General features: G+C 41.4%; 1 protein-coding gene across 1 annotated transcript; it reads left to right on the forward strand.

Moving 5' to 3' along the window:
• Positions 1-6,538: 6,538 nt before the first annotated feature.
• Positions 6,539-12,773, forward strand: LOC308294994 (steroidogenic acute regulatory protein, mitochondrial-like; the record flags this gene model as incomplete). Its single annotated transcript, XM_080737930.1, has 7 exons — positions 6,539-6,602; positions 7,904-8,011; positions 9,029-9,162; positions 9,723-9,881; positions 10,883-11,067; positions 12,347-12,440; positions 12,654-12,773. The coding sequence occupies 7 exons, from the start codon at positions 6,539-6,541 to the stop codon at positions 12,771-12,773; spliced, it is 864 nt and encodes a 287-aa protein (XP_080594056.1).
• Positions 12,774-13,953: the final 1,180 nt, after the last annotated feature.

The following is a 13,953-nucleotide window of genomic DNA, read 5'->3' on the forward strand; positions in this document are numbered from 1 at the left end:
TAGTTTAAATCATTTTTAAAGTTTTCACCCGACAACGACGATATCTGAACTGTCACTGGAGTTTCACTAGTTTAAATCATTGTTATAGTTTTCACCCGACAACGACGATATCTGAACTGTCACTGGAGTAGCGGGAACGGCACCGTCGCCCCCTGCAATGTTGTGGCCCTCGGCTTGGTACCCTAGACATAATTTGGCCCTTGGGGAAAACTAATTGGGGAACCCTGCTGTAGAGTAACATGTAGAGATGCTAACATTAAGGCTGTAGTAGACTCAGAGATGTTAACATTAAGGCTGTAGTAGACTCAGAGATGTTAACATTAAGGCTGTAGTAGACTCAGAGATGTTAACATTAAGGCTGTAGTAGACTCAGAGATGTTAACATTAAGGCTGTAGTAGACTCAGAGATGCTAACATTAAGGCTGTAGTAGACTCAGAGATATTAACATTAAGGCTGTAGTAGACTCAGAGATGTTAACATTAAGGCTGTAGTAGACTCAGAGATGCTAACATTAAGGCTGTAGTAGACTCAGAGATGTTAACATTAAGGCTGTAGTAGACTCAGAGATGTTAACATTAAGGCTGTAGTAGACTCAGAGATGCTAACATTAAGGCTGTAGTAGACTCAGAGATGCTAACATTAAGGCTGTAGTAGACTCAGAGATGCTAACATTAAGGCTGTAGTAGACTCAGAGATGCTAACATTAAGGCTGTAGTAGACTCAGAGATGCTAACATTAAGGCTGTAGTAGACTCAGAGATGCTAACATTAAGGCTGTAGTAGACTCAGAGATGCTAACATAAAGGCTGTAGTAGACTCAGAGATGTTAACATTAAGGCTGTAGTAGACTCAGAGATATTAACATTAAGGCTGTAGTAGACTCAGAGATGTTAACATTAAGGCTGTAGTAGACTCAGAGATGTTAACATTAAGGCTGTAGTAGACTCAGAGATGTTAACATTAAGGCTGTAGTAGACTCAGAGATGTTAACATTAAGGCTGTAGTAGACTCAGAGATGTTAACATTAAGGCTGTAGTAGACTCAGAGATGTTAACATTAAGGCTGTAGTAGACTCAGAGATGCTAACATAAAGGCTGTAGTAGACTCAGAGATGTTAACATTAAGGCTGTAGTAGACTCAGAGATATTAACATTAAGGCTGTAGTAGACTCAGAGATGTTAACATTAAGGCTGTAGTAGACTCAGAGATGTTAACATTAAGGCTGTAGTAGACTCAGAGATGTTAACATTAAGGCTGTAGTAGACTCAGAGATGCTAACATTAAGGCTGTAGTAGACTCAGAGATGCTAACATTAAGGCTGTAGTAGACTCAGAGATGCTAACATTAAGGCTGTAGTAGACTCAGAGATGCTAACATTAAGGCTGTAGTAGACTCAGAGATGTTAACATTAAGGCTGTAGTAGACTCAGAGATGCTAACATTAAGGCTGTAGTAGACTCAGAGATGTTAACATTAAGGCTGTAGTAGACTAGAGATGCTAACATTAAGGCTGTAGTAGACTCACAGAGATACTAACATTAAGGCTGTAGTAGACTCAGAGATGCTAACATTAAGGCTGTAGTAGACTCAGAGATGCTAACATTAAGGCTGTAGTAGACTCACAGAGATACTAACATTAAGGCTGTAGTAGACTCAGAGATGCTAACATTAAGGCTGTAGTAGACTCACAGAGATACTAACATTAAGGCTGTAGTAGACTCAGAGATGCTAACATTAAGGCTGTAGTAGACTCAGAGATGCTAACATTAAGGCTGTAGTAGACTCAGAGATGTTAACATTAAGGCTGTAGTAGACTCAGAGATGTTAACATTAAGGCTGTAGTAGACTCAGAGATACTAACATTAAGGCTGTAGTAGACTAGAGATGTTAACATTAAGGCTGTAGTAGATCAGAGATGTTAACATTAAGGCTGTAGTAGACTCAGAGATGTTAACATTAAGGCTGTAGTAGACTCAGAGATACTAACATTAAGGCTGTAGTAGACTCAGAGATACTAACATTAAGGCTGTAGTAGACTAGAGATGTTAACATTAAGGCTGTAGTAGACTCAGAGATGTTAACATTAAGGCTGTAGTAGACTCAGAGATACTAACATTAAGGCTGTAGTAGACTCAGATATACTAACATTAAGGCTGTAGTAGACTCAGAGATACTAACATTAAGGCTGTAGTAGACTAGAGATGTTAACATTAAGGCTGTAGTAGATCAGAGATGCTAACATTAAGGCTGTAGTAGACTCAGAGATGTTAACATTAAGGCTGTAGTAGACTCAGAGATGCTAACATTAAGGCTGTAGTAGACTCAGAGATACTAACATTAAGGCTGTAGTAGACTAGAGATGTTAACATTAAGGCTGTAGTAGATCAGAGATGCTAACATTAAGGCTGTAGTAGACTCAGAGATGCTAACATTAAGGCTGTAGTAGACTCAGAGATGCTAACATTAAGGCTGTAGTAGACTCAGAGATGTTAACATAAGGCTGTAGTAGACTCAGAGATGTTAACATAAGGCTGTAGTAGACTCAGAGATGTTAACATAAGGCTGTAGTAGACTCAGAGATGCTAACATTAAGGCTGTAGTAGACTCAGAGATGTTAACATAAGGCTGTAGTAGACTCAGAGATGTTAACATAAGGCTGTAGTAGACTCAGAGATGTTAACATAAGGCTGTAGTAGACTCAGAGATGCTAACTTTAAGGCTGTAGTAGACTCAGAGATGCTAACATTAAGGCTGTAGTAGACTCAGAGATGCTAACTTTAAGGCTGTAGTAGACTCAGAGATGCTAACATTAAGGCTGTAGTAGACTCAGAGATGCTAACATTAAGGATGTAGTAGACTCAGAGATGCTAACATTAAGGATGTAGTAGACTCAGAGATGCTAACATTAAGGATGTAGTAGACTCAGAGATGCTAACATCATTCCAGTAGGCGGCAGATAGAATGTGAGGGCAACGGATGTTGTGTGAATCACTTCACCTTTGACTTCTGGGCCTGACTATCTCATCTCTCTCCAACCACACGTTGCTTGCAATTTGCGTGCGTGCGTGCGTGCGTGTGTGTGTGTGTGTGTGTGCGTGTGGGTGAGGAGCAGCTGTAGTATAATTTGAGAAACAGTCTTTGTGAGGATGATTTTATTTTGCTGGTTGTTTTCATGGTCAGATTCACACTCAAAACAGAGAAAGGTTCGCTCTACTCATTTAGTTTCTTCTTTTGAACAGCTTCAGTTCTTAGGGTGCAGGATCAGGTACAACATAAAGGAGGATATAACCCGTACTCACTTTTTAAGAGTCTTTCTTTTATTTCAGCAGCAGCAGTAGCTCATCACAGACGCGTTTCGGCTCTAAGCCATCATCAGTGTATCTGAATTCTTACAGGCAGGAAGTGACGTATATACGCAGTGATAATTATAAAAAGCCAACAGCTGTGTGTATTTACAAAATACTTCAAAAATAAAAGAAGAAAAAAAATCACACTCAACCTTTCTCTGGATCAGGGCCCAGTTGAAGATCTCCGAAGCGTTTCCTTGTGATCCACCCATCCATCTGGTGGTCCACCCACCCATCTCAGCCCTCAACAGTGGTCAGATGTGTGGGTGGGCCATCAGGATGGTTTCATGTATATTTGTGGCCTGGCTTTTGGATCCATCTCATGTTGTGTGCCCCCATGCAGGGACCTGGTGCAGAAGCCAAGATGTGAGTTAAACATGTTCGCTTATACAGCAGGGGTCTTCAACGTTTTCAGGCCAGGGAGCCCTTAGTTGAGAGAGAGATGAAGCAGGGACCCCACAACCTGTTTATAGATTCCATATAGTTTCATCTTTTGACAGCACAATCATCAGTGTGTTTTGGATTCATGTCAATTAATGTTTTCAGATATTTAACCATTTGAACCGTCAATACAAAAACTTGACCTTTCACTCTGTACTTAGTCTGCTCTTTTCCCCCTCTACACCAGAGCTCTTTGCCGGAAATAGCTGATCTACAAGCTCACAATGCCTCTCAGCGCGAGGCGTTGTGAGCTTGTAGATCTGCTATTTTTGGCTAAAGTTCTCCGAATATGGATGCCAGGGTTCAAGTGGTTAATATAGAAAAGGAGAAAAAAAAGCTTCAATCACACAAAGATTTGGAGGACATGACATGACACATGACATGACATGACACATGACATGTTGGCATATCCAGCCTTTAAGTAGGCAACCACACTCGCAATTTTCCCAGAATTGCACCTTTTTAGTTGACCTTGTACCAGTGAACTGTACAGTCATGAAATGATATACATTTCCTATGCAAACTACTAATAAAGTATTCAATCAATCAACCAATCAATCAATCAATCAATCAATCAATCATCAGAGCCACCGCTGTGCAGAGCACAAACAGGACAATCTGTCACAGACATATGAATATGAATAGTTCTTCTTTCATGGGTTGAAATCCTATCAGTAGACCTTGTATCTGAACTCTACTGTCCTTTACTGTGCTTTTCCTGTATGCCAACTTCTAATAAGGCAATCAATCAATCAATCAATCAATCAATCAATCACAAATGTTATCTTAGAGCTGTCCTCTTGAATCTGTGAGAAACATCATAATTGTGATCAATCATCAGTGTGTTTTGGATTCATGTCAATTAATGTTTTCAGATATTTAACCATTTGAACCGTCAATACAAAAACTTGACCTTTCACTCTGTACTTAGTCTGCTCTTTTCCCCCTCTACACCAGAGCTCTTTGCCGGAAATAGCTGATCTACAAGCTCACAATGCCTCTCAGCGCGAGGCGTTGTGAGCTTGTAGATCTGCTATTTTTGGCTAAAGTTCTCCGAATATGGATGCCAGGGTTCAAGTGGTTAATATAGAAAAGGAGAAAAAAAAGCTTCAATCACACAAAGATTTGGAGGACATGACATGACACATGACATGACATGACACATGACATGTTGGCATATCCAGCCTTTAAGTAGGCAACCACACTCGCAATTTTCCCAGAATTGCACCTTTTTAGTTGACCTTGTACCAGTGAACTGTACAGTCATGAAATGATATACATTTCCTATGCAAACTACTAATAAAGTATTCAATCAATCAACCAATCAATCAATCAATCAATCAATCAATCATCAGAGCCACCGCTGTGCAGAGCACAAACAGGACAATCTGTCACAGACATATGAATATGAATAGTTCTTCTTTCATGGGTTGAAATCCTATCAGTAGACCTTGTATCTGAACTCTACTGTCCTTTACTGTGCTTTTCCTGTATGCCAACTTCTAATAAGGCAATCAATCAATCAATCAATCAATCAATCAATCACAAATGTTATCTTAGAGCTGTCCTCTTGAATCTGTGAGAAACATCATAATTGTGATCAATCATCAGTGTGTTTTGGATTCATGTCAATTAATGTTTTCAGATATTTAACCATTTGAACCGTCAATACAAAAACTTGACCTTTCACTCTGTACTTAGTCTGCTCTTTTCCCCCTCTACACCAGAGCTCTTTGCCGGAAATAGCTGATCTACAAGCTCACAATGCCTCTCAGCGCGAGGCGTTGTGAGCTTGTAGATCTGCTATTTTTGGCTAAAGTTCTCCGAATATGGATGCCAGGGTTCAAGTGGTTAATATAGAAAAGGAGAAAAAAAAGCTTCAATCACACAAAGATTTGGAGGACCCCCTGTAGTAACTCTGAGGGCCCCCTAGGGGTCCCGGACCCCCTGTTGAAGACCCCTGATATACAGTATTTAGCAGAGTGACTCAGACTGATGGCCTCAAAACTCTAGTATCTCAGTCCATAGGGATATCCCTCTGGTCTAGTGGTTAAGATGTTAGACTTTCATGCGAGAGACCCGGGTTTGAATCCCCGATGATATTCTCAAACATTTGCGCAGATCATCAAGATTGTTAAAAAAGAAATGCAGATCTACAAGCATGAGCGTTTATATCTGCTTTTTCCTTTTCTTTTTGAATAGCCAAAGTATAAAACCGCCTCAAGGACCCCTGGGGGTCCCCGGACCACACTTTGAGAACCACCGATCCTAAAACACGCTCGCTGGCTTGCTCGTCACGTCCGGCCGCCAGCCTTGGCCCCGCGCTGGCTCCGTCCGCGGCCCTGAATGATGAGGTGTTTATCTGTGACGAGAATGACAGCCGCGATGGAGAGATAACACCATGGCCCTGAGCACGCACACACACACGCACACGCACACGCGCACACACACACACACACACACACACACACACACACACACACACACACACACACACACGCACACACACACAACTCCTACTGTATATACAGACCCTACTGACCACTGAGCACACATACACACACAGACTGCCTCTAAAGCACCGCACATCATCAGCTCATCCTGCTTTTTAACCACAGTTTTACTTGTATAGCATCTTCTTCTTTTCTCTCAGTCTTGTACCTCCGTCAGCTTCACATTTAGATTCCTGTTTCTTCCCGAAATAAAGAAATAAATACATAAAGGAGGCTCTCCAGCTGCTGAAGCTCCAGAATGCTGCCTGCCACCTTCAAACTGTGTGCTGGGATCTCCTACAGACACATGAGGAACATGACGGGTGAGTGAGAGCTGGGAGATGGAAGCATCACGGCTTTCTAGAAATGTATTCGTATTTATTGTTGCAGTTGGGTGCGAAACAAACTGAATATCTTCAGGATTCAAATACAAAATGTTGAATAAAATCGCAGCTCTACAAGCTGAAAACATAAGCATCACAACGTTTTTTTCAGCTTGTAGATCTGATATTGTTTCTGCCATTTTCTTCTGCTATTTTGCTTCTTTTTGCATGACACTGTAGTAAGACCAAGTAGGCTGTTACGGAACATTTAAAAAAAATTAAACAGTCTTTTTTAGAATTATGTTTTTTTTTTTTATTAATTTGTTTTTCAATGCCTGCTTCATGTTGTGATGTTATGTGAGCACATTCAATTGTCCGGTATCTTTTTCTTGTTATTTTTTAGTATTTCCAATTTCCAGTACTTTTACTACTACTCCACTACTGTACATCTCACAGATAAATATACTTTTTACTCCACTACAATCATTTGGAAAACTTAAGTTTAATAATAGTTACTTTGGAGATTTTGATTATTATTACAAAACATACATTAACCACTTTAGCTTTTTGTTAAACGTTGGTTATTTTAAAATAGCTATATTCAGCTACATTTAATAGCAGGTGTGAAAATAACTTTGTGATTTTCAATCACAACCTGTCGCATCTTGTCGATCTTTTAAGTATGTTTTGACGCTGACATTTTTGTACTTTTACATTTTTATTTACTTGCAGTATTGACTTTTACTTTAAAAAAGCGTAAAAAGCGTGTGTACTTTCCCCCCACTGATTCTTCATACGCACATACTGTATATCCCCAGGTTGTGTTTGCATGAAACCTTGACATATTAGGTTTAAGTTATTGTCTTAAAGTGATGGATAATATCAGGATGAGAAGTATTTTCAGCTTTTCTCTCGTTGGAGATTAGAATGCAACCTTAAGAGCCTTGATGCCTGTAGTTAGAGGTAGGGATTCATTGTTTTGTATGAATAGTTGGAAGTTATAGTGAGTCTTTACTTGACATTTAAGGAGGTTTTGAGTTCTAAACAAAAGGTCCATCTTTGCTAGTTGGCTTAATATGAAGCAAAGATTGTTCTTGGCACACATTTGCACTTGGGAAAGCCATCCCTATAGAAACAGCTACCACATCCAAAGAAGGCAGCAGGCGCACAAATTACCCACTCCCGGCACGTAAAATAGCAGCCTCTTTGGAGGCCTTGTAATCGGAATGAGTGGACTTTATATGTCCCATATCCCCAGGTATTTGTTTCCATGAACTATATGAAATCCTCCATATCCCCAGGTCTGCAGAAGAGCGCCTTGGTTGCCATCCACCATGAGCTCAACAAGATGGCAGCTCCAGGACCCGGCAACTGGATCAGACAGGTCCGGAGGAGGAGTTCCCTGCTCAGTGAGTTTCTCTCTTTCTCTCTGCAATCCCTGTTCAGTGTCGTTGTGGGGCTCCTTGACATGAAAAGGGTTTGATGTACCTGACAAAATACTTCCTAAACGTCAAGGATGTCCACAATTGCAACACTAGAGGCAGCTCCACTAATCATGTTCAACCCAGATTTGTCTCTAAAAAGGTTCAAATTCGTTCTCCTGCTATACCACTAACATGTGGAACGCCCTACCGCAAGCAAAATCCCTAACTTCCTTTAAAATCGTTCTGAAAAGTCACCTACAGGTGGCTGCTACTCGAGACTTATAATAGGGACTGAGCCCATACTTACCTCCCCTTTTCCACTGTAATATTGTTTATTTATTTTCTTCTTTCTTTTATTTTTCTTCTTTATGACTATCGTTTTTCATTTTATTTTGCTATTGAATTTATCCTCTGCATTGTACTGTGTTCTATCCGTCTGCCATTCAATGTTATATGAGATACATAAAGGTTTCCCGTGTAAAAAAGCGGAAGAGCTTATAGGATCTCATTTTAGTTAGTGTGGTTGCCCAACACATTACACAGTAGTTCTAGTTTAGCTTTATTTTTTATTCTAGGTAATCAATCCAGACTATAAATAGGAAAATGCAAAAACTCTATTGAGTGCAATGGAGGAGTGGTGCAAGCTTGAGGATTGGTTGAGTTTCAGAGCCAGCGCTGTGCAGAGCACAAACAGGACAATCTGTCACAGACATATGAATATGAATAGTTCTTCTTTCATGGGTTTAAATCCTATCAGTAGACCTTGTATCTGAACTCTACTGTCCTTTACTGTGCTTTTCCTGTATGCCAACTTCTAATAAGGCAATCAATCAATCAATCAATCAATCAATCAATCAATCACAAATGTTATCTTAGAGCTGTCCTCTTGAATCTGTGAGAAACATCATAATTCATACTCTTCTGCAATGACGTTTTCGGATCAAACTTGAACTTTAACTGCATACAGTATAATTTGATTCATCTCCTCTGTTGCGTCTGAAGGCTCTCGCATCCCAGAGGAGCCCTGTGGCCTCAGTGAGGAGGAGATGTCCTACGTGAGACAAGGCCAGAACGCCCTGCAGAAGGCTGTCAGCATCCTCAGTGAGCAGGACGGCTGGACCGTAGAGGTGGAAGCTGTGAGTGTTAAACCATACTGTAGAGCAGTGAGCAGTGTTAAACCATACTGTAGAGCAGTGAGCAGTGTTAAACCATACTGTAGAGCAGTGTGAATGTTAAACCATACTAAAAGAGCAGTGAGCAGGATGGATGGACTGTAGCAAATCCTTGAATATATCTTTTTAAAAGTGAACATTTGTAACTCAGATATTTGCCTCTGGGGGGTCCCTGATAAAGAATATTTAGAGATGGGCCAAATACATGTAGGCCTAATTTTGGGGGTCTTTGACATGAAAAAGTTTGAGAACCACTGACATAGAAACATGCGTTTTTGCGGTACACAAAACATGCGTTTCAAAAACTGTTTTTACCCTTTTCTTTTTTTGCTAAAAGACATTTATAGAACCTGGTAAAAAATAGGTTTTGCACAAATGTTCAATGTTCATGTGATAAGGTGCTTAGTAAAGTGTTGCTCTGTCCCTTTAGGCTAGCGGTGATAAGGTGCTAAGTAGAGTGTTGTTCTGTCCCTTTAGGCTAGCGGGGATAAGGTGCTCAGTAAAGTGTTGCTCTGTCCCTTTAGGCTAACGGTGATAAGGTGCTCAGTAAGGTGCTTCCTGACGTGGGCAAGGTGTTCCGACTGGAGGTTACACTGGAGCAGCCTTCAGACCGGCTGTACGGAGAGCTGGTGGAAAACATGGAGGGGATGGCGGACTGGAACCCCAGAGTCAAACAGGTCAAGGTGAGAGAGAGAGAGAGAGAGAGAGAGAGAGAGAGAGAGAGAGAGAGAGAGAGAGAGAGAGAGAGAGAGAGAGAGAGAGAGAGATAGAGATAGAGAGAGAGAGAAGCTGTCACACCATAATTATAAAGATTCAAAGAGTCACTGAAAAAATGTATATGTTCAAGCATTACTAATGCAACCGCACGCACGCACGCACGCACTCACGCACGCACGCACGCACGCACGCACGCACGCACGCACGCACACACACACACACACACACACACACACACACACACACACACACACACACACACACACACACACACACACATTTTAGTGTGTGTGCATGTGCACCAGGGCAGGAATTTCATGAAGGCTATGGCCGTCGTTGCCCCTCAGTTTGGCCTTGTGCCCCTCAAACAAATGGCATGACCTGAGGCCACAGTGGCCTTAATGCCCCTCAAACCAATGGCATGACCTGAGGTCACAGTGGCCTTAATGCCCCAGCTGACTGTACCACTTTCTGCTCTGTCTCTGTCATGCCAACATGTAAAAACCTGTGTCTTTTGTTGAGTCCCCATTTTAAACCAATCCAGTATCTTTGATTGGTGCAGGGCTGAGCATGGATCAGATAGTAAATACCATTATTTATTTATTTAAAATGATACTATTTTATAGCGCTTTTCTAACTTCCTAACTCAAAGCGCTTTACAATGGTCATTCATACATTAATCATCCTTAATCCTTATATTCAATTAATTCTTTCAATGGACCAAATCTTGTTTTATTTGATGGCCTTCCTACCCTGGCATTTGGCCTTTGTGCCCTCAAACAATGGACAACACCAAAGACCAAGTGGCTGGTGTGCATGCAGTATGTTTTTACCTTTTAACCTACACATACAGTATGCCAAATACCAGGCATATCCCATAGTGTACACTGCAGCCTGCAGTATGTATGTATGTCCATAACTCCATACACTATGTACATGTACATTATGACCTCCGCCGTCTCCACAGATCCTCCAGAGGATCGGCCAGGAGACCATGGTGACCCACGAGGTGTCGGCTGAGACCCCCGGCAACGTGGTGGGACCGCGCGACTTCGTCAGCGTCCGCTGTGCCAAGCGGCGAGGCTCCACCTGCTTCCTGGCTGGCATGTCCACCCAGCACCCTGACATGCCCACTCAGAGAGGGGTGGTCCGGTACGTATTAACCCATTTAGAACGGGTACACATTATTTTGTATCATTATTTTATGCTTTAACTATTGAAAAACTTGTAGATCTGCTATTTTTGAAAAATCGTGAAAATGTTTATTTTGACCCGATTCTATAAGTGTCTTTTGAATCCTTCTAAGATTTTTGGAAAAACCTATGTTTCTATGTCAGCAATCTGGCCAGCCATCGTCAAAGAAAAGGTCCTTTTCACTTAACTGGAGCTCAGTCAGTCTGTTCTTGAGAGACTACTATGTCAGTGGTTCTCAAACCTTTTCATGTGAAGGACCCCCAAAATGATATTTATTTGGCCACGGACCCGCATCTCAAAATATTTAGTTCCAGGGACCACCCAGAAGCAAAATGTGAGTTACAAACGTTCGCTTTGAAAATACATACATATTCAAAGATTTGCACACATTTTCACAACTTTTTCAAAGATAGCAGATCTACAAGCTCGCAGCGCGGCACTCGGGGCCGCGCTGTGAGCTTGTATATCTGCTATTTTTCACTGGTTAAAGCATTCAATAATTCTAGGCCTAAATTGAATGCCCACCCATAGCACCCTAACAGAGAGGGGTGGTCCGGTACGTCAGTGGTTCTCAACCTGTGGGTCGGGACCTCTTGGGGGGTCCCCAGATGATTGACTTAATGTGCAACATTGATTTCTCTCTCAACAGTAAACAAACAAACATAAAGTTTAAGTTTATATATGCACATGACATTTCTTAAGTGACAATTTAAGGAGTTTTTAATACCTCTAAAACGACAAATTAAACATTGGCCAAATTGTCAAATATTACAGGCAGAAATTGTGAAAACAGCAGATCTACATGCTCACAACGTCTCACAACACGAGGCGTTGTGAGCATGTAGATCTGCTATTTATCTGACTGAATAGGAACTGACTAACAGTGTATTTTGACTCAATAGGAACTGACCAACATTGTATTTTGACTCAATAGGAACTGACCAACATGTTGACTCAATAGGAACTGACCAACATTTTGATCAATAGGAACTGACCAACATTTTGACTCAATAGGAACTGACCAACAGTGCATTTTGACTCAATAGGAACTGACCAACATTTTGACTCAATAGGAACTGACCAACATTTTGATCAATAGGAACTGACCAACATTTTTACTCAATAGGAACTGACCAACATTTTGATCAATAGGAACTGACCAACATTTTGACTCAATAGGAACTGACCAACAGTGCATTTTGACTCAATAGGAACTGACCAACAGTTTATTTCGCAGGGCGGAGAACGGGCCGACCTGTATAGTTCTGAAGCCCTCTGCAGAAGACCCCAACAAGACCCAGTTCACCTGGCTACTGAGCATAGACCTGAAGGTATGTTCTCAACATCTTGTCATGGGATTACTGAAACCCGAGATATTTTCATTCATTTTGAATCATTTCGAAAGAAAATCGATTATGTATTTTCTTTGTGTAAAAAATCGATTATTTTTCTTAATCGGTTACATTGATTAGTTTCGATTAACTGTTGTCAAACATGGACGTTGATCAGGCCTGGTCTTTGTGTTGCGTGTCTCTCTTCTTCAGGGCTGGATCCCCAAGGCCATCATAAACAAGGTGCTCTCGCAGACCCAGGTGGACTTTGCCAACCACCTCCGACAGAGGATGCAGGACAGTAGTCTGCACATGGCTCAGATGGCCTGCTGACACTGAGGATGCAGGCAGGGGTGTTGCACCACATTCTGGGCCCTGGGTACAAGGATTCACTGCGGGCCCCCCATGAATGTTCTTCATAGGGGGAGGGGGTTTGACCCATTTAGGAACGCATTATTTTGTGCTTTAACTATTGAAAAATAGCAGATCTACAAGCTGCAAGCTTGTAGATCTGCCGTTTTTGAAAAATCTTGAACATTTGTGCAAGTCTTTGAATATTTCAAATCCTTCTATGGTTTTTTGAAGAAAAATTTTGAGTTACAAATGTTCGATTAAAAAATACATAGGTCACATTTTCACGACCAAAAATAGCAGATCTACATGCTCACAGCCGTGAGCTTGTATATGTGCTATTTTTCAATAGCTAAAGCTTAAAATAATTAAGGCCCCTCCACCTTGGGTCCTAGTAACTCAGTCCCACTTCCCCCCCTTGTGACGCCCTTGAGTCTGCTCATGGCTCAGATGGCCTGCTGACACTGACACTGTGCTTCTCAACCTGTTCAGGCCGTCATCCCCCAAAATAATAATCCTATTTGAACTGGGGACCCCCCACCCTTCCCCCCACCCACCCTGACAAGCACTTGGAATTGTATGGGAGTCTAGGCATTACATTTTGTCTGCCTCGGTTCCACAGATAAATATTGTGAAAATGGTGTCGGTCTACACAGGCTCACAACGCACAGTGCTGTGAGCCTGTACATTTGACTATGTTCACCATATTTTCTTTTTCTGAGACCATTTGGCCAATGTTTGACCATTGTCTATAGTATAGTCTGTTGGTTAGTTTTGATGCAGTAATGGGTTGTTTTATTTGAGCATTTCAGAGGTATTAAAAAAGGTCTTATAAAAAGTCCCTAAATTGTCACTTTAGAAAATGAGCAGATTCCCTGTATATACTTACAGTATACTGTTTCTTGGTTTGTTTACTGTTGAGTGAAAAATCAATGTTGCACATTAAGCTAATCAACTGGGGACCCCCCCAAAAAACAAAAAAAACAAACAAACAAACATTTTGGGGGCCCCAGGTGTCCCCCACCCCACCCCCCACAGAAAATAGCCGATCTATACGCTCACACAACGTGTCACGCTCTATTCTCTGTGTGCGACACGCACGGCACAACACAACTATGTACAACTCAATTCATCTTCAATGACTTGAGTACAAAGGACCCCA

The sequence above is a fragment of the Nannobrachium achirus genome, assembly GCF_963921795.1.
Source record: "Nannobrachium achirus genome assembly, chromosome: 12".
Classification (NCBI taxonomy): domain Eukaryota; kingdom Metazoa; phylum Chordata; class Actinopteri; order Myctophiformes; family Myctophidae; genus Nannobrachium; species Nannobrachium achirus.